The sequence below is a fragment of the Pleuronectes platessa genome, chromosome 10 (genome assembly GCF_947347685.1).
Source record: "Pleuronectes platessa chromosome 10, fPlePla1.1, whole genome shotgun sequence".
NCBI classification, from domain to species: Eukaryota; Metazoa; Chordata; class Actinopteri; order Pleuronectiformes; family Pleuronectidae; genus Pleuronectes; species Pleuronectes platessa.
Genome location: NC_070635.1, coordinates 1575527 through 1596464, shown reverse-complemented (window position 1 = coordinate 1596464; position 20938 = coordinate 1575527). Strand labels below are relative to the sequence as shown.

At 45.6% G+C, this 20938-nt stretch overlaps 2 protein-coding genes across 6 annotated transcripts in view; both read left to right on the top strand.

Annotated features, from left to right (window-relative positions):
* The first annotated feature begins 300 nt into the window (after positions 1-300).
* lingo4b (leucine rich repeat and Ig domain containing 4b) lies at positions 301-7861 on the top strand. Of its 5 annotated transcripts, none has more exons than XM_053432655.1 (3): positions 301-1053; positions 4945-5061; positions 5327-7861. In XM_053432655.1, the coding sequence occupies exon 3, from the start codon at positions 5339-5341 to the stop codon at positions 7148-7150; it is 1812 nt and encodes a 603-aa protein (XP_053288630.1). In that variant the 5' UTR covers positions 301-1053; positions 4945-5061; positions 5327-5338; the 3' UTR covers positions 7151-7861. The 5 variants fall into 5 exon arrangements, with proteins under 5 accessions (XP_053288630.1, XP_053288629.1, XP_053288625.1 ...); XM_053432654.1 differs by lacking the exon at positions 301-1053 and adding an exon at positions 1065-1433; XM_053432650.1 differs by lacking the exon at positions 301-1053 and adding an exon at positions 2758-3380.
* A 7313-nt stretch (positions 7862-15174) lies between these two features.
* The window catches only part of si:ch211-113g11.6 (uncharacterized protein LOC559008 homolog), a 28638-nt gene continuing 22874 nt past the window's right edge, over positions 15175-20938 (top strand). The window contains exons 1-2 of the mRNA XM_053432656.1: positions 15175-15253; positions 20688-20827. Coding sequence (XP_053288631.1) covers positions 15175-15253; positions 20688-20827 — 219 coding nt within the window. The remainder of the gene's footprint in view (positions 15254-20687; positions 20828-20938) is intronic.

The window sequence follows — 20938 nt, the reverse complement described above, 5'->3', positions numbered from 1 at the left end:
AACATAGTAATAATGGTGGATTATGATTAATTAACTGATTAATAAGGAATCACTGATCCTGCAGCTTCAGATTCTCGGACAGTGAGTTCCCGAGCTGAGGAGCCTCGAGCACAGAAGCCCGCTCTCCTTTGTTTTGTTTTTCTTAATGTTTCAATATCAACCCACTTGATATTTCTGCTGTTGTTCATATCAAAGTCTCCTTTTGTTTGTGTTCTTCACGCAGACGCGTCTCCCGACATGAACTTGTGTCCGAGTCCTTTCCCTTTGGGCACTTTGGGTTTTCAGCCGACAGCTGTTCTGCCAGGAAACCTTTTAATATTTTTGCTGCTTGCATGCTGGAGGTCTCCGGGGCCGTCACACTGCAGCAGGTGCCAGAAGCCCATAAAACACACACACAGACACACAACTCCACCAACCATTCAAACACACATTCAACAATTGGAACATACTCACACCCACACACACACACAGAAACTACACAAAAGTGCAAAGGCACAGACCAACCCTCTGTGATCCCTGCATTGTTGTTCTGTTCCAGCCGCTTTAATTGGGGATTTGCGCCGGGCTCTTGTCTTTCTCACTGGGACAAACTAAAAATAACCTTCAGACCAGTTCCAGAAAACCCCCGGCAGAGAGATTCATGCTCTGCATCCTGTGGCCCGTGGTCCTCGGCCGTTCACCTGTTGAGATTCATATTTCCACCTGGAGTCTGCATCACCACGTCTGTCACAGGTTCTCACTTTTGGCCGAAGGATTCCGAAATGTTGAGGGACGACAGATGAGGAGAAACTGAAGAGAGGTGAGGCCGGAGATTGTGTTTTGTTTGTTTGCCTGATGGTACCATGTGATACCATATGGCTTGGAGGGAGGACGTGGTGTGAATCATGAAAGAACCCTTTAAAATGGATGGGTGCTAAGGGCAGATCCAGGAACGCCTCTTGCACGACTACAACAGCGACTGTAAAGCTCCGCGTGGACAGTAACAACTTTATGGACATGCTGAAAATAGCGCTGCACACAGTTACAACCTGCAGCAGCGGAGCAAACCACCAGGTTAGAGATCACATATTATTATGAGAAGTGGAAAAAGTATCTTTGCTTCATTGTGAAAAACTATGGCAAAAGAAATTAGGACATGGCAGCAACAACTGTCTGGATATTTAATATCAGGGAGAGACAGGACAACAGCCGTGGAGGAGATATGAGTTTGTTTGTTTGTCTGTTAGAAGTATTACACATTCCTGCCAGAGGATCGTCTGAGGAGAGGTCAAATCCGATTGGCTGCGATGTCGTTAGCACTTTGTGGTTTGACGAGGAAACAGCTGGAACTGGCTCGACTTGTTTTTGTTATTTACTCAGAGACATCAGCTTCATGTTGGTTCAGTCAGTCTGTGTTTGTCCAGACTTTCACTGAACACATCCACGAGCAGATGGTGAGAGTCAGTAATCAAACCTCCTCATTATTAAAGGAATTAAACCGAGAGGATCAAAGGAATCAGGACGTTGATTGAGGAAAACAAAACAAAAAAAAGATGTTGGAAATCGTTTAATTTCTTCATACTTGGCTGAATAAGGTTAAAAAGCATTTCCTAAAACCATTACAACAAAACCATAGTTTAAAAATATATATATATATATATATGTATATAGAAAATTACAATCATACATATTGAATTAATCTTTTAAACCTGTTTACAGAAGCTTTTCCCCGATTACTTTTTTAAATCCTCAGCTTTCTAAGATTATTTTCTGTCAGTTTTTTTTTTTCTATTCTCCTTTTCGTAAAGTTATAAAGCAACTTTGGGAAACTTCATTTTATTTATTATTATAATAACAATAACCAGCGACACATTATTACAAAGTATACAAATACTAATCATACAGTTCATGTCTCTGCAACTTAATTACAGCCTCTTGCTCTTGGTGTTTCTTTGAGTTTCACAAATGTACAGGTTGAGATTTATATGGTTTTAAAATATGTATGAACGTGATCAAAGTCGGAAAGAATAAATTACTGTGTAATATGCATTTATATATGTTTCTATCAATTAAGATATACACACAATAACGAGGAATTTCTTAGTGATGGTATCGCAGGTCAAAAAAACAATATCAATAATTACTGCATTATTATAATTGTCATCTATAACAATATAGTAAATGTCTAATATGTATCTATATAATTATTAAACATCGTATAAGCACCACGAGGAGGTTTAACACTTGATATGGATCCACCTCAGATTTGTAGAATGTTTTTCTGTTCATCAAGTTGTTTTTAGTTCGGAGCTCCAGGGATTTAAACCCCCGGCCTTAGCGGCTCCTCCGGTGACCGTCGCCCGCTCTCATTTGAAACGTCATTAATAGAAACGACAAGCGGCCGCGTGTAATAGAAAATAGTTAGCGTGATTAACACTGCAACGCGACACCCATGTGACCAGGCCCTCACGCCGGGTGTGAAATTCAGCTCCAAATTACAAACGCATTTATTCCTTCACATTCTGATTTGACGGACGGGGTCAGTCCGGGCCGTGACTCCGGGGTCGCGACCTCTGGACGACCTGCAGCTTTATGATGTGTGCAGAGTTGCAGAAGGATGAGAGAGGCTGATCCCTGATTGGCTGGAAGGGCTCAGCAGATCACCCCCCCCCCCCACCACCCTCTCTGCGATACAGCACACCTGCCGGACTCCGTCTCTCACACGTTGGCCCCTGGGGGGGGGGGGGGGGTCTACACTTTTAAGTTGTGAATCCCCCTCATGTGTTACACACAGATGAGACACAAACACTGATGAGTTTTAAAGTTTGAAGATTCAACAGATCTTTGCAGCTTTTTCACATTTGATTGTTTTTATTCAAGAGTCTATTGGACTCTGACTTTTATGTGTTGGTTTGGAAATAGAGTTCAGGGCCTCGTCCTGATTCTCTCTTCTTTAATGCAGGACAAACACATTTAAAAGCTCATTTGTCCTTTGAACTGAGACCTTGTGACTCTTTTATATTGTATTTGTTAACATTGTACTTTTTGGATCGTCTGTTTTGCACGGGTCCCTGGCTGTGCAACAAATTGAATACACAAAAGCAGTGATATAAGAATTAATAGTGTAATTAAAGTGTTTTGCAGATAGGTTTGTTGTAGCTGTGATGAAGGAAACATCTGGGTGTTCATTTGTTAGTGAGTTCCAACCTGCAGGAGGTCAGTGTTGGTGTGTGTCTGTTGTTGTCTGAGAGAGAAACAACTGTGGGGTTGTGAGTCAGCGCTTCCGGCCGTTGGGTTATAAGAGCTGTTTGCACGAGGAGCAGGTCCAGACAAAGACTGTGCAGCTCTGGGATCGTCAACAGCTCAGAGGCGAAGCTGCAGCGAGTCCGAAGGGTCCGATGGTGAGTGAGCAGCCGGATCGGACTCGTGTGGGTTGAAGAGGAAACTTTACAGTTGTGTTTTGGTCTTTTTGTCGCCTGTGCAGCTCTGGGACGAGGTCGTTGTGGATTTTGTTTTGTTTCATGTTACTTCTGCTGCTCGTACTGTGGCTGTGGTGGTTTATAGAACGGACTCTTGCAGATGAGACTCCTTGGACTTCTTCAGACTTCAAGAAAGATAATTTGTTGATCCACCTGGAGGACTATTTTTAAGCCGTTATATTTGTATTTCTTATTATCTTATTTCAGGATATCAATCCAAAGCATTATGCGTCTGGAAGATAATTTCTAAAGTCTTTTGAAACCTGTCCGGTCCTCCCTTCAGATGAGTCACTTCTCTAATTCAGAATGTGCTCTGTGCTCGTGCCAGAGATCTGAGGTGAGTGATCACGTTGTTGGACACGAGCTTCTCACCTTGGAACAAAGATCCAAAGTTAAAATATTAAATCCATCTCATTACCTAAATATATGGATTCTTTTGGAATTTATGGAAACAGAATGTTACATAAATTTAACTGAACTTTAGTTGAATGACCCATAATAATATAAATGATAATAAATAGCTGTGATTTACAGTGAGGAGCCTGAAATCACACATTTGTCTTCACTACCTGCCGCATGTGGCACTTTTCTTTAACTTTAGATTTGAAGTGTTTTTGCTTAGTAAACTTTAATGTTTCAGACGTGTTTTCTTATTTTAAACCAATTCATATTTTTGAGAGAATCTATGCAGCTGCTCAGCCTAAATCCAGATGCCCGTCCCAGAGGGCAGAGCTTTCCTCTGACCGAGGCCTCATCTGTTCCGTCAGAGGCTCCACACATGGGGCTGGACGCACTAATACTTATATCTCTCTGTTCTTTGCGGGTAGGACAGACCATATGTGGACACTTCAAAGAGTATTAAGTTCTATTAATGGTTCTTTTCCAGTCTTTGGGGGATAAAATGTCCCGAGTCAAAAGTGAGATGTGCTCTTTGATAATCAGTTAAGTAGGGATTTGGTCGTCTGCGGCACAGAGATGTCACTCGCTCTTATCAGCCGCGACATCTGCTTCACACTGGACTCACTCTGATTTACAGCATGTGCACTTTCTGCTGGGTTATCCCTCACATCCAGGAACCAAACACATCGGGAGATGAGTGTGGGACATTAGAGACAAATGTCAGGAAAGGCTGAAAAGCTTTTGTTCCAGAGTTTTGTACTTGTCGTGTCTCTGTGTGTCCGTTGTTCTCTCTGAGACCAGCTGCTGTAAGATGAATTATTCACACACACACACACACACAGGACGGCACAGTCTGTCAATAACATGTATTTGTTTTGTCTTTTAATTTGTCCACTTGAAGCTGGAGCAACAATCTGAGGGGTGATGGATAATATTATCTGTCATTTTAAACTCTCTCATCAGACCTCTAATTATTCTGTGGGAAAGAAAGTGATTTTGGTTTTAATCTTGCAAACTAACAGACAAAGAACATGGTAGATTGTTTAAGGCACAACTGTAATAAACTTGTGTTTCTCTCTCTGTCCAGGAAATCCTAAAGGGGCAAGTTACTGAGGGAACTTGATCCAAACACAGGACTTACCTCGAGTCGGATTCCAACTTGACCTCCACTGGTTATGAAAATCTGCACATCGAGACTGAAACGGTAACGAGCTCATAACTCCACCGAGGTCCACTAGTCATTTAGATGTGCACCAAACTACACACACTCACACTGGCCTGATTATGGGTCCCCTCCATAAAGGGAAATGGAAATCAGTTCAGTAGTTCTTGCATCATCCTGCTTACAAACAAACAAACAAACAAACAAATGTTTCAACGGGGTTGAAAAAGCTTTTACACTTTAATACTGATTTCAAAATGAATTCATTTCATGTGAAAACATCTGAACTTGTGTTGTGTGTTTGCAGGCAGGGGGTAAGATGTTTGTGGAGTCAGTGGTCCGATGGGGGGCGTGGAGCGTCCTGCTCCAGTTGGGACTGGGCGGAGCTGCAGGAGTGTGTCCGTCCCGCTGTGTGTGTCGACCCGACGCCAGAGAAGTGATCTGCTCCGGCAAACATTTGATTTCGGTGCCAGAGGGTTTTTCCGGTGACGCCAGGCGTTTGGACATCTCCCACAATAAGATTAAGACGGTGGGACGGCGCCAGTTCTCTGGCCTCCTGCAACTTCAAGAGTTGGACCTCAGCGATAACATAATCTCCATGATTGAGGTAGAGGCTTTCCAGAGTCTGCAGAGTCTCAGGACGCTGCGGATTAAGAACAACCGACTGAAGATCCTCCCGGTCGGGGTGTTCTCCGGCCTGTCCGGCCTGCGCCTTCTAGACTTAAGCCAGAATGAGATTCTGGTCTTCCTGGACTATACCTTCAGAGAAATGATGAGCCTGCAAACGCTGGAGGCCGGAGAGAACGACTTAGTGTTCATCTCGCAGAGGGCGTTCGTTGGTCTCCAGAATCTGCAGGAGCTCAACATAGATCGCAGCAACCTGACGTCTCTGCCCACGGAGGCGCTGTCGCAGCTCCAGAGCCTGACACGTCTTCGGATGCTGCGTCTGACCATCACCACACTCCCCAACAACGCCTTCCGACGCCTCCACCGCCTGCGCAGCCTCCTGATCGCTAACTGGCCGGCCCTGGACTCGATAGCTAGCAACAGCCTGATTGGTCTGAATTTGACCTCGCTCGTCATCAGCAGCTGCAACGTCAGCGCTGTTCCTTACTCAGCGCTCCGTCACCTGGTCTACCTGCGCTACCTGGACCTGTCCTACAACCCCATCACGGCTATCCAAGGGAATCTGCTCGGGGACCTTCTGAGACTCCAGGAGCTCCACCTAGCAGGAGGGAGCCTGATACGGATCGACCCCGGGGCCTTCAGGGGCCTGGCCTACTTCCGCATGCTCAACGTGACGTCCAATCAGCTCAGCAGCTTGGAGGAGAGTGTCTTCCACTCCGTGGGGAACCTTCAGGTGCTGCGGTTGGATGGGAATCCTCTAGCATGTGACTGCCGCCTTCTGTGGGTGGTCCGTCGCAGGTTACGCTTGAACTTTGACGGACATCAGCCCACTTGTTCCTCCCCGGACTCGGTGAGGCAGCGTGAATTCAGAGACTTCTCGGAGAAGGAGCTCCCGCGGCTGTTCACCTGCCGACCGGCTCGCATCATGGACCGCCGGCCGCAGGAGGCCCGGGTGGAGGAGGGCACCACGGTTCTGTTCTCCTGCAAAGCTGACGGGGATCCGTTCCCATCCATCACCTGGATCTCCTCCCACAAGAATTTGGTTTCTGCAACAGGAAGGATCAGAGTTTTGCCCAACGGCACGCTAGAAGTGCGTTTTGCCCAAGTACAGGACAGTGGTACGTACCAGTGCCTGGCCGGCAACGCGGCCGGGAACGACAGCCTGACCGTGGGCCTCTACGTGAAGGGCCTCCCCCGGAACCGAACCATCCCTTTCTTCTCAGAGGAGGGCTGGGCGGAGCCTTCCAATCCGCAAGCTGCCAACTCCTCGGCCCAGATGGCGAAGCCGTACCCGTTCGACGCCAAGACGCTGATCATCGCCACCACCATGGGCTTCCTGTCGTTCCTCAGCTCCGTGGCCATTTGCTTCGTCTTCATGTTCTTCTGGAGCCAGAGCAAAGGGCAGATCAAACACAACGCAAATATCGACTTTGTTCCTCGGTCCTCCATGGGCGGAGGAGGGGAGGGAGGTGAAGGTGGCAGGTTTACCATGAAGCTAATTTAAAGCCAAAGCAGAGGTCAGAGGGGTCTTCACAGTGTGTGTCAGGTCTTTGCTTCGTGCACCCCCCCCCCCGCTGGGACCCTCAGACACAGAGACCTCTGTTCCACGGCTCATCAGTGCCAGTTTGTCCAGCTTCTAATTTAAGAGCAGAACATCTCAGCGCCCACTTGGCTGTGTTATCTAACTGATGAATATCTCATGATGCTGGAGTGGAGTGATGTGAACAGACTGTGGAGCAGAGCGGTGTCATGGCGGCTGAGCAACCTCTGATTTGACAGGTCTCTCTCTCTCTCTCTCACTCTCTCTCTCTCTCTCTCTCTTTATGCAGCATGTAATTCTCTTTTAACTTCACAGATTTGGGGATAAAACCAAGAGACTTTGAGTTCGACACATGAAACTAACGTCTCTGAGTTATTTAAACACATCTGGTGCTTGTTTGTTTTTTCGTCCACAAGTCAAGTGAACATTTTGCCCTTTTGACCCGAGTTGCTATTTTCACTGTTCAGCATCGGTTCTGAGACTTTAACTTTCAACATGTGACTCTAAAGCTTTTGATACCTGCAGTAAACACATAGAGTCGACAAATCATTCTGGATTCTCAAGTTTGTGGCGCATTTTGGAAAAATGTTCAAGCTTCGCATTATGTTTGATTTACAGCTTGATTTAAATGATTATGTAAAGATTAGTTATTAAAAACCATGATACTCGTAGAAATGTTTCCATTTCATGCTTAAAGCTAGAAAGTCACTCAGTCAACTGCATGGACCTCTGCCAAGGACCCCCCCCCCCCCCCCCCCCCCCGGTTGAAAACACACTTAACTTCACTTGATCTGGATTTTTATTTTGGATCTGCACCAAATTACAAACGATAGTTCAGTAGGATCCATAAATTATTCTCAGAGAAATCCAGGGAACAGATCTGCACCAAACTTAGATGAGTTCTTTCCTGACTCTCTCTCTCTCTACTAAGTTTTGTGTAAATCTGTCAGGTACTTTTTGTGTAATCCTAAAAAAAACCCGCAAAACTCTGAAGAACACACAACTTTCTTGGCGGAGGTAACAAGTTCATCAATCAGACGATTTGTTTTGACATGCAAGTGTTCACTTTTTTTTATTTACACACCCACACAACAGACCGAAAAACATGTGCCTCAGTAACATTCTCACCACGGACAGAGAATGCTCACCGTTATCTTGTAGATATTTAGGTCAAGGGCGTTTGTGTGCGCGCAGGGTTTATTCTATCGTTTTATCTAGTTGTGGGGATTAGTGTCACTCGGATACGACACTGTTGTTGTGTATAAACTTCATTGTGTCAGATGCACTATGCACAAAGCGACGCTTCATGGAGCCAGGACGAGAGGAAGCTCTGACACGTTTGTTTGTTACTCGCTATCTTGTTCATAAATGAATGCTTTTTTCACTTGATGTTATTAAATGCATATATTTAAAACCAGCCTGCATGGTGTGTTTGCAATGCCTTTGTGTAAAACGTTCTGGGATTGTCATCAGACGGGTTCAAAAGCCAAATCCAATCATCTTAGAAACAATCTCTCGGGGGATCTTCCTCTGAAACGATGCTATTGTCTGGGAATTGGCAGGAGAGGGAAACATTCTCTTACATAACCACTTAATCTCCGAGCCGTGAGCCCGTTGTGAGACTTTGTCTTTCAGTGTGAGATGGAAAGTGGCCTCGACGCCCGGCTGCAAGACAACAGAGGAGGAATAACCCCCGATGGTCACGTGTGTGTGCAGAGATTTGAACCCTGTTGGATTACCTCTGCATGTCTCAATCTGTTATATGGCTCTGTCTGTCCTCCGTCCGCAATCCTCTGCTCCCATTGGACAGAAAGCCACGGGGGGGGCGGATTAAAGTGGTATTTAAAAGCCACTCCCCCTCCAGTGGCAGCCACCAACACAACACCAGGATGTTATCATCTGTTGTCAGGTTAGTTTCCTGCTGCTGATTCATTCGGCTCTGACTCTATTATCCACAGTGATGGGCTTCAGAGAGTGGATCATCTGAATGAATGGTAAATCCTCTGTGTTGGTTTCACACACATTCACACAGCACATCTCTCCATCTCTCTATCTCACCTCTCAGCCCTCAGGGGCAGTTCAGGGCTCAGTGTCTTGCCCGAGGGCACTTCGGCCAGCAGACTGGGATCAAACTGGCGACCTCCAGGTGAGAGGACGACCCGCTCTACCCCCATGTGACCACAGATCACAAGAGCAAAGTGCATGTAAGACACAGAGTGTTTGATGCAGGTGGAAACACAAAGAGCTGGTTCCAGATCAGACTGGGACTGCCCTGGTGGGAAACTGGTTTGAGTGATGTTCCAGTTTTACTTGAGTTTAAGACAAACCCTGAACTGGATCTGAATTTCTAACCATTCTTTAAAGAATATGTTTAAATCTGAGGAAAGAATGTGTGAGTGTTTTCCAAGTCAATTACTAAACACGTGTGTAAATAATGAAAAGATATTGAGTTTATTTTACATATGAATGTTCAGTTTTCATTTAACTTGTATAACAACCATCATCTGGAATAAAGGAGCAAACCTTCATTTCCTCTCAGTGAAAAGGCTTCATGAGTTATTTTGTTAAGTTAAGTGTTGGTTCTGGTTTGTTAAGGTAAGTCGATCCTCGTCATCAGAGTTATTATGATAATAATAAGATCAAGTTCATAAAGATCATAAAATAAATCAATGACTTGATTGAAAATACATGTTCATGAACAGATGTTTCATTCTAGAGGAGATAATCCTTATCACAGGTGGTTCTTTGAGGCTGAATTTGATAATAACTTTCTGAGCGTTTATTTCTTCTAAGAAAATAAAACAACTTCTGGTTCTTAGATAAAATTCTTCTTTTTTGTGCCGTACTCTGATTTTTCCTTCAGATATTAATGATTAATGACATTTTTGGGGGAACTACCGAAAGAAACACAGATAATCACCAAAACAAATACTTTAAATCCTTCTGATAGTGTCAAGTTCTCATCCAGATTTCAATCCATCCAATATCCTTCAGGATAAATCTTCAAGATAAATCATTCTGATGGTGTTTGACTGACAAAGCTTGTCTCTGTGTAACGAGATGTTATAAAAACCCTCTGAGGCTCCTGTGTCACTCTCTAAATAAATGAATCAAAGCCTAATCTCTGTTTGTTTTATTGAATTTTACACCATGTTGCTTTATCACTGTGATATTGAGACAACTAAACAAAAACCAGGCTCTGAAAATACATTCCTCATCTTGTATCAGTGTTTAACATGAAATCACTGAATATTGCAGCGTTATCTTGTTTTCCACTTGCTTTCATTTGATTTGCACACGTGAGCTCTGCTAACACCTCAGGTTAAAGGGATTTATTATTATTTAACAAAGCATATATCAATTTGTATAAATTATCCTCAAGTGGTTTGTGGAAAAAGAAGAATTCCACCCAACCCACAGTGGAAGAGTAAAGATCAGAACCTTCAGCGCCCACGTCCTCACTCTGCATGTTTACAGGTTCTTATCTGACCTCAGATCAGTTTTAATCTAGTCAACACAACATGTAATTCCCTGTGTAATGTCTGGGAAATTATGAAAAGGTGAGTGTGAGGCCACATCCTCACTGTCCACTCTGTCCTCACTGTCCTCACTGTCCACTCTGTCCTCACTGTCCACTCTGTCCTTACTGTCCTCACTGTCCTCACTGTCCTCACTGTTCTCACTGTCCTCACTGTCCTCACTGTCCTCACTGTCCACTCTGTCCTCACTGTCCACACTATCCTCACTGTCCACACTGTCCACTCTGTCCTCACTGTCCACTCTGTCCTCACTGTCCTCACTGTCCACTCTGTCCTCACTGTCCTCACTGTCCTCACTGTTCTCACTGTCCTCACTGTCCTCACTGTCCTCACTGTCCACTCTGTCCTCACTGTCCTCACTGTCCTCACTGACCACACTGTCCTCACTGTCCACTCTGTCCTCACTGTCCACACTATCCTCACTGTCCACACTGTCCACTCTGTCCTCACTGTCCACTCTGTCCTCACTGTCCTCACTGTCCACTCTGTCCTCACTGTCCTCACTGTCCTCACTGTTCTCACTGTCCTCACTGTCCTCACTGTCCTCACTGTCCACTCTGTCCTCACTGTCCTCACTGTCCTCACTGTCCACTCTGTCCTCACTGTCCACACTGTCCACTCTGTCCTCACTGTCCACTCTGTCCTCACTGTCCTCACTGTCCACTCTGTCCTCTCTGTCCTCACTGTCCTCACTGTCCTCACTGTCCTCACTGTCCACTCTGTCCTCACTGTCCACACTGTCCTTACTGTCCACACTGTCCACTCTGTCCTCACTGTCCACACTGTCCTCACTGTCCTCACTGTCCACTCTGTCCTCACTGTCCACACTGTCCTTACTGTCCTCACTGTCCTCACTGTCCACACTGTCCACTCTGTCCTCACTGTCCACACTGTCCACTCTGTCCTCACTGACCACTCTGTCCTCACTTTCCACTCTGTCCTCACTGTCCTCACTGTCCACACTGTCCTCACTGTCCACTCTGTCCTCACTTTCCACACTGTCCACACTGTCCTCACTGACCACTCTGTCCTCACTTTCCACTCTGTCCTCACTGTCCTCACTGTCCACACTGTCCACACTGTCCACTCTGTCCTCACTGTCCACTCTGTCCTCACTTTCCACACTGTCCACACTGTCCACACTGTCCACTCTGTCCTCACTGTCCACTCTGTCCTCACTTTCCACACTGTCCACACTGTCCTCACTGACCACTCTGTCCTCACTTTCCACTCTGTCCTCACTGTCCTCACTGTCCACACTGTCCTCACTGTCCACTCTGTCCTCACTTTCCACACTGTCCACACTGTCCTCACTGACCACTCTGTCCTCACTTTCCACTCTGTCCTCACTGTCCTCACTGTCCACACTGTCCACACTGTCCACTCTGTCCTCACTGTCCACTCTGTCCTCACTTTCCACACTGTCCACACTGTCCACACTGTCCACTCTGTCCTCACTGTCCACTCTGTCCTCACTGTCCTCACTGTCCACACTGTCCTCACTGACCACTCTGTCCTCACTTTCCACACTGTCCTAGCTGTCGGCACTACTCAAGAGTTTTCAAATTCATAAAAAAGAGGAAAAAAAACAAGTTTGCAAAGTTAAAACTTGCAAACTATTCAACAGATTTCTAAGAATCTTGGGAGAAGTCTGGATCAAAACAAGAAACCATATAAAACAATTTTTGATTGGATCCTGACAGTATTGGAGTTATTTTATTTATATCACTTCCTTTAACTTTGTGTGTTTTTCTACCATGAAATCTTTCATGAGTCTTGATGTTGAGACATCAGATCTATTTAGACGACAGGTGTCAATCAGCTTGATTGGATTTGAGGGGACTTTAATTTCAGGGCCTTGGTGAATATGATCTCTACTGAGATTCAAGTTTTAAATTTAGATCATAATCTTTTTATTTTCCATCTGTTTTGCTCCCTGCTTTGTTCTTCCTGTAATTAGAGGTTTTGACATTTTTACGTTCAGACATTATTAATGGATTCATCCTGTTTCCTTATCAGGCTGTTTGGAATATTCATGAATCTGCTGCTTCACAGATTTGTTTTCATGTCAGATCTTCGCTTTAAAAAAAATACTAACTGACTTCCCTCATGAAAGTGTTTGCCAGAGGCAGCTCATCAGTGCAGGAGCTGCTGAAGGTGATGGAGGATCCCTGATGTCACCAGGAAGGAGCTGAAATCCTCACACACACTGAAACTCCTCCTGCTGCTGCCATCCAGTGGTGGAGCGGCTCCACCCGAGTGCTGCACCTCCCAGAGAAACATCAACAACATGACGTCACAGTGGAATGACCTCATGTTGTCTGTGACACACTCGAATCACAAAGATCTTATCCCCATGAACACTGATGTTAGGAAAACAGAGACGAGAGAGAGAGGAAGACGCCAATTAACTCAAAGCTGTGACTAATAAATGATCAAACTAATTGACCCTCCACATTTAAACTAACCACATATAATATGTCTGTGACTGATCATAAGGGTTTCAACCTGTCTCTGTCAAACTAAACCAGGCAACATGAAGTCTAGTTGAAAATGAAAACTTAAAGACAAACCATGGGAATCAAGCTATTTGAATATCACACATCAATAGAACACTAATGTGTTAGAGGTAAGAAGAAGGTAAAAATTAAATAAAACATAGTAAAATAGTTGGAAACATCAGAGTGAGGAGGAAGCACACGAGTCTTTAAGAGAGATTTATGAGAGGAGAGTTTATCAAGCCGGGTCCTGACAGAAAGTTCCCGTCACCTCTCGTCCTCAGATTCTGATGAAAGATGAGTTAATTTATTAATCTGTGTTCACACTGGTGAAAAAATGATTTATTAATGAGCCTCAGTGGTTCTCTGTTGAATACGTGAGTTTATTACAACATGGATCTGAAGACAGAGAAGATTCCTGGTTCAACATACATGCAAACAAAAAGCTTGAAGTAGAGTGAGGAGGAGGAGGAGGAGGAGGAGGAGGAGGAGGAGGAGGAAGAGGAAGAGGAAGAGGAGGAAAAGGAGGAGGAGGAGGAGGAGGAAGAGGAGGAGGAGGAAGAGGAGGAGGAGGAGGAGGAGGAGGCTTAACCGGGTAGCCAGGAGGCAAGAGCTGATACGGAGTGTACGTGTGTACAGAGATCGTTTTAGTTTGAAAACTGTTGCTGTAATAATTTAGCTTCAAACTGATTAAATATATAGATCAGACTAACTTGTTTTAATTGTACTGAAATATGCAGTGAACTTCATTTCACTTGCTATTTTAAGTGGGAACAACTTGACAAAGTAGAGTTGAATCAATAACTTGAATCCCCCTGAGGTTTGAACTCAAGGATTCAGGTGTTAGAGAGGTTTTGTAAAAAAAGGGGGGGGGGGGGGGGGGGGGGATTTGCTCCCCTAGTGGATGTGTTTGATATCGACCCACCTTCAGTGTGTGGTGGTTTCTGATTGGAGGAAACACAGGACTGTCTCTCCTCTCTTTGAATCTGGGGTCATGATGATTTGTCTCTGCAACGAGCTGCTCTGCTCTCAAATGACTGGAAACCCAGCCCCCCCCCCCCCCCCCCACACACACACACAGACACACACACACACTCAGAGCATCTGTGTTGCTGCTTCAACCAAGAGGCTTTAACTGGTTAGAATGACTCCATTTTTCAAATTTGAGTCAATTAACTTGAAACAGAAGCGAACGCAGCGGAGGAGAAGTGCTGATTCATTCCTGTTGCTCTCGGGCTTTATTGACACGTATTGATTAGACATTAGACTTTATGACTGTGGAGGCAGCTGCTGGGACCACAGCATCACTGGCTGCTGGTATGATGGTCCGTGTGGGAGCACACAGGAAACCATAGATGTTCCTTCAGGCTCCGGCAGCTTCTCGCATGTTTGAGGGAACAGGACTAGATGTTGTGGTAAATGCACATTGACGTGTAGCTGATGTAGCTGGTGTGTGTAGAGCAGATTTAACACAACAGGCAGAGGATGCACCAGTTTGAACTGTGAAAACCAGTTGAGGATCAGATGATGGTTTTAAAGGAGCACACAGATTCATGTGGAAAAACCCAAACGTGTCTGATATCAACAGGTCTGACGCGTCATCCCCTCACGTCTGGGACTGTAATCCAGATCTGGGGATTTTTGATTATTATTTTGAAATCCCACTCCTCATATGTGCGCCCCTGCTGACGCTCCACATCCCCCCCCCCCCTCCCCTTTGCCTCTTGTTTTCCGAGGTGGAGCCTGATACCCCCCGACTCCTCCACACTGAGCAGCCGGCGGAGCACACGGACAGGACGGTACCGGGACGCAGCAGCAGCAGCAGTCAGTCAGTCGGTTGGTCGGTTGGTCGGTCGGTCAGTCGGTGGAACGGGAGGGAGCGAACAGGCGGCTGCACGGGAACAGGAAGGAGGATATCTGTTTTTTGTGTGTGTGATATATTTGGAGGAAGATGAAGTCGCTCATCCTGCTCGCGCTCGTCGCCGCGGTCACCGCCGGGAAGTCTCCTCGGCTGAAATTTGTCGTGCACGGTAAGAAGCTGCTGGTTCTCCCTCTGGTATCAGGTCCTGGTTCCATCACGAGGCAGGCAGCCAGATGTTTGGTTCCTCCGTAGTGAAGAGTGTGTGTTGGAGGATGGATGGATGAGCTGATGGATGAACTGATGGATGAGCAGAGTGACATTTCAGTCATGACGCGATGCAGCCATTTGTTTTTTTGATTCTTCTGATGCATAAACACGCTCAGATAAAAACCTCACTTCTGGATTAATTTCTTTAAAACACCGCCCGCCCTCCCCCCCACTCACCGAGTAGTAAATTACGCGCACCGACCACTCAGCCCCCCCCCCCCCCCACACACACACACATGTTCACAGCATCCACCAGGATGAGCATCTGGAGGAGCCTCGTCCTGCTGCATCATGTCTGATCCTCAGGGTTTGACCTGAGCAGTCTCCAGGCGGCTCGTCCATCGGGATCATCCTGATGTGATTTGTGCAACTCGTGTCTTCTCTGTGTCTCTGAGACAACTTGACTTCAGGCGCGTGCGCTGCGAGGCTTCAACACGCGTCTCTATCAGGACACTCAGGCTCTAATTGGTCCCTCCATGTCCCGCACCTCCGTGCGTGCGCAACGAAACAGCGCAGTAACAGCCGCTCTTTTAGGACGCAGCTCGTCCTCTGGCTGCGGGAGGAACATGGCGTCAGGTCCCCCCCCCCCCCACCCCCCAGCACGGAGCGAGGCGGTGGCCTCCACACTTCACCCTGATATATGACTCTGTGGAGGCGGACACCTCCAGCGGGGCGCCCGCGTCCTGTGCGGAGCTGCAATGCGGGACGCGGCAGCTGCTGTGCACTGCAGCAGGAGTCCCGCTCCGGGGGGAGATGGGGGGTCGCTTCAGGGCAGCAGCCGCCATAAACACACAAATACACAAATACACAAATACACGAATACACGCATACACGAATATTCAGGCAGAGGGGAGAGGATGAGATGAAAGGAGGGGGGGGGGAGCCATGAATGGAAAATTCCAAGGCTCCTAGTTATCTATTCCACTCACGCGTTTTTACACCTCACACAGTCTCTAATGTATTCAGCAATCAATAATGTGCGTGTGTGTGTGTGTGTGTGTGTGTGTGTGTGAGTGTCAACCTCTCCGTTTCTGTATCCCTCCCCCTCCCCCTCCCCCCGGATGAACACAGAACAAGATGACGGCCCGTACGTGCGTGTCATATCAATCAAAGGGGCTGATACACAATTCCACGGTTATGGCTGTACATGCCTGTTAGGAAAAACACAAACACACACACACACACAAACACACACAAACACACATTACCAATCGCCTAATCTTATCCCTTACCCTTAATTTAACATAAATTCTATCTTAACCTAATCTTAAAACCTGTCCTCACCTAATGGGTACCAGATTTTAAGTCCAAATAACATGAGTAATACTTGGACAACACACACACAAACACACAGACACACACACACACACACACACACACACACACTGAAGCCTTGAGGAGCTGAGTCTGTTTCAGCACCACAGACAGCGCCCGGCTCCTCACTTGGTTAAAGGGATAGTTCACCAACAAAGCTTCAGACGTAATAAAACAACAGATAAAACACAACATGCCTCATTCTGCTCCTGTGGTGTCGTCCCAGTGTCTTTAGGCCCTGACGTTCACAATCAACTGGAAACAAGGTCATTTACACCGTGTGTTTAGCCTGGAAGTCCTCTACAGGAAGTGGGGATGCTAGCGGAAGTAACATAGATATGAGCTCTTACTAGTTGCATTAAGTAAACACGAGTACAGAAGAGGAGAAAAATGTATTTTTTTACTTTTTTTAAGGGACACTGTTAAGCTTGGTATTTGTAGGATTTGGTGATGAATGTTGTGAGAGGAAATGAAAGTGTGTGTTTAGTGTCCATTACTTTTAAAGGCAGAGAAAGGCAAAGTGAGACTATCAGAGGAAACCCATCAGAGACTAGAAGACAGACATGTGAGGGACATGGAAACAGCTGCAGCTAACGAGATAATGAGAAGAAAAGCCAGGGACACAACAGACAAACCTTCAGGCTAGTTTCAAATCTGCAGCTGCGCCCAAAACATCAGAAGTTCAGCCATCATGTGTGTTTTCTCTCTCCGCTGCTCAAACCTTAGACCACAGACGTATCGACCGAGCTAACCAGTCCTTCATCTTTGTAATCTTGGCGTTTGAACAACTCACAAAACCTCCTCTGATCGTACGTGACTTCAGAAAATAAACCAAGGTTGAGGTGGACGTCAGCTGGTGGCACGAACAACAGGACTCACACTGTTATCACAACTCCACAAGCTCCTCCCCCTGGTGCAGGAGACCAGAGGCTTTCAGCCGAGCACGTCACCCAGTTGGTGACGCTTCCTGTTCAGCTCGCTCTCATTGGCTCCTGTGGGTTTCTGCTCACTCGCCCAATCACTATTCTAATTTATCGTATTTAACAAAGTGTTTTTGATATTGACAATTCAGATTCATCGAGGCTCCAGTTCGGCCAGTGACATTCAGATTATGAGTTTGAACCCGTCACGCTACAGGATCCTTTGGTCAGATGATCGATCAGAAACACTTCTGTGATCGTTGGGATGAATCGATCAGACCCAGTGATCCTCTCTGTGCAGCAGCAGCCGGTCTGAGGCCTGAACACATCAATACAAAACTGTTCCCTGGGTCTGAGGGAGTTTCATGTCGGGAGCGGAGAACCTCAGGGTCGTTCTAGAACAACAACTCTACAGTGAACGATCTCTTGTAACTAAAACAGAAGCTGACGAATCACTTGCTGCTGCCAAAAGAAAAAGAAACTGTTTGTTTTACAACTGAAATCTGTTAAAATAACATCTGTGCTTTACTTTTCTCTAATGAGCATATTTTGTGCATTTAGGACTTAGTGTTTTCACACTCGGTCGGTGGAAGTGTTGGAGGATTACACGCTCCTCTGAGGGTAAAGGACCTCTGCGACTTTAATGAAGTCTTATTTCTTCTTTTGTGAAAACAAGCTGGAAAACAAGGCCATTTCTCTTGGTTAGTGAAAAGCTGACCTTTTGAAAATTCAAGGCTTTCGCCCAGAAACAATGATTAAGTGTCTTAGTGTTAAAACAAAGGTCCGGACACAGAGAGAAAAGACATCTCTCCACAAGTCTTTACCTTCTGCTCCACTGGAGATTTTCAAATGGTCTGACCAGTCTGAGTCTCTGGGACATGACGTCCAGTTCGGACCTAGTGGGATGAAGTTTACCTTTGGGCGCATTCATTGATTCTTCCAGTCAATGAAACTTGTGTGTCACATTTTCTGTGACTCATCAAAACACATTCTGTGTTAGCGTCCATGTTAAATTATGAACGTGTCATCCTCAAATCAATAGAACCTGGAAAGATTTACAAAGGAAATATAGAAAACCTTTGAGCCGAGGATTCCAGTTTCCAGTGGGTGTGGGACTCCGTCAGGTCACCAGTTCTGTGGGTGATCTTCATAGACAGGTTTTCAAGACGCAGCCGTAGTGAGGAGCGTGTTTCACTTGAGATCATGTGGTTCTTGCTGCTTCATGAGGCCATGACCTCCAGTCCACCCTGGGACGGTTTGCAGTTTGAAGCAGTCGGGAGGAAACCTCTGAGTCCGAGGTCTCTCTGCTGGAGATCAGTGGATTGCTCACTCAGGGTCGGACTTCCTGCCCCAGGTGGAGACGTTTCTCTGGTTCATGAGTGAAGGGAAGATGGAGATGGACCAGTGTGGTGAAGAAGCTGAAGAGCAGCAACATTTGATCTAAAACCTCCGAAGACGCTCAGGAGCCGATTGTGTCCTGGCTGCGTTTACATCTGTATTTTATCAGATTGTAATCCAATGACCCCAGAATGTATTTTAATACCACATGTAATTATGTTTTTTGATTTGTCACAATACTCAAGTCCTCCCACCTCGTGTGGATTTTCTGCTCAGCTTGTGTTCCTGACTTCCTTCGAGCGTCTATCAGGAGATGAACCTTTTCTCTGTCACTGAATCAACAGCAGCTTCCTCCGGCTCTGAAGATCTGCCAAAGCAAATATTCATATCAGTGTCTCCGTGGGCTCTGCAGCTACAGACGACTCCTCTTCATCATCTTCACCAGGCAAAGTGAAGACACTGTGCGTGAAGCCGTACCTCAGACATCCGCCACACAGCTTCTCCTTCTGCTGCCTCTGATACATGAGAAATAAAAATCCTCATCAATCAGATTCAAGCCAATAACAGCGAACCCAGTTTCCATAGAAACTTAGTTGGTTGGGTAGCAACCTGTACCAGTGCATCGCTCCATCCCAGTCCGGCTGTCAGACTGGTTTCCTTTTTATATCAGGGACGAGGAGTTTAGTCATCATTAGTTCATTTCTACTGAAACATCAGTGAAAACATCTTTCATCTGGAGATAATTCTTATGTGGCCGAGGTTCTTTTTAATCATCTGCCCTTTTGAATTTTTATAAATCAAAATCAGAATCAGAATCAGAATTATTTTTATTGCCATGTATATTTGCACATACAGGAAATTGCATTGGTGTCGTTGGTGAACTGTACAAACAACAATATAAAAACAACAATATAGAAAAACAATATATACAGTAAGAGAGTAATGGGCACGTGCGGTTCTAAGGTGCAGAGATTGGTGATAGTGCCAATCATATAAATCTGGCCTTTTCAATATGGTTGATATCTCTGTACAGTAATCCTGGTTTCATTATAAAGGTAACACTTCATAATTATTGCAAGCGTCAGTATTTATGTTACACAGTCAGAGTAAAAGAAGTTGTAAGATTTTATATCCACATAACTATACAAAATCTTTAGGTGTTCCCTAAAGCCATGATCTGTGTGAGAACAGAAGCAGAGCAAAGTTAAAGATATTAAAAAAAGTGTCATATCAATAACGTTTATTATTATGAGTAATACTCAAAAATACTTGTCTCAAATGGAAGTTAATTCCAGTAAATGTCTCTGGAGGACAAACCAATGGCCCCATTAAAAAGCCTAAAGCTTATAAATACACAACATTCATTTTTTTAAAGATTGTGTCTTCAAGTTCACGTTGTGACATTTGATTCTATTTGTGAGTCCGAGCACAGTTGCAGTGTAGGAACGTGTGAGTCTGAGTCAGTCGTCTGGAGGCGTCTGTGATGGGATTCACCGTCACATGATCCCAGTGACATTCAGAGATATTCACGTTTCCACCAGACGCACTTTCCCTCGACCGCTCGAGCCAGATCCCAGGTCGAGGCACAGTTGTTGTGTAGGTTTGATCTGAAACAACAAAGGTCAGTAGCGTCAGAGCGGTGGGGGGGGGGGGTTAATGTGTCTCCACTCTATGAGTACGAGCACCCTCCTGGTTTTTAAAATGAATAACCTTTGAACTCAAGCTTTTGATTGTTCCTCTAACATCTTTACTTCTCACCCACAGAGCCTTCCAGGTTCCACTTCAACAAACCTGAGAACTACATCAGCATGTACCACCCGGAGGGAAGTGACACGCTGTACGTGGGCGGCCGGGCGATGATCTACGAGCTGACGTTCAGTGACCGAGGCGTCCGCGACCTGCAGGTAGGCTCTGCTCTTACCAGACCACGAACACTGCTTCCAACAGACCACCAAGACTCTGAGCTCCAGTGGGAGGTTTATAAAAAGGGACTGAATCTCAGACGGTTCCTTTTT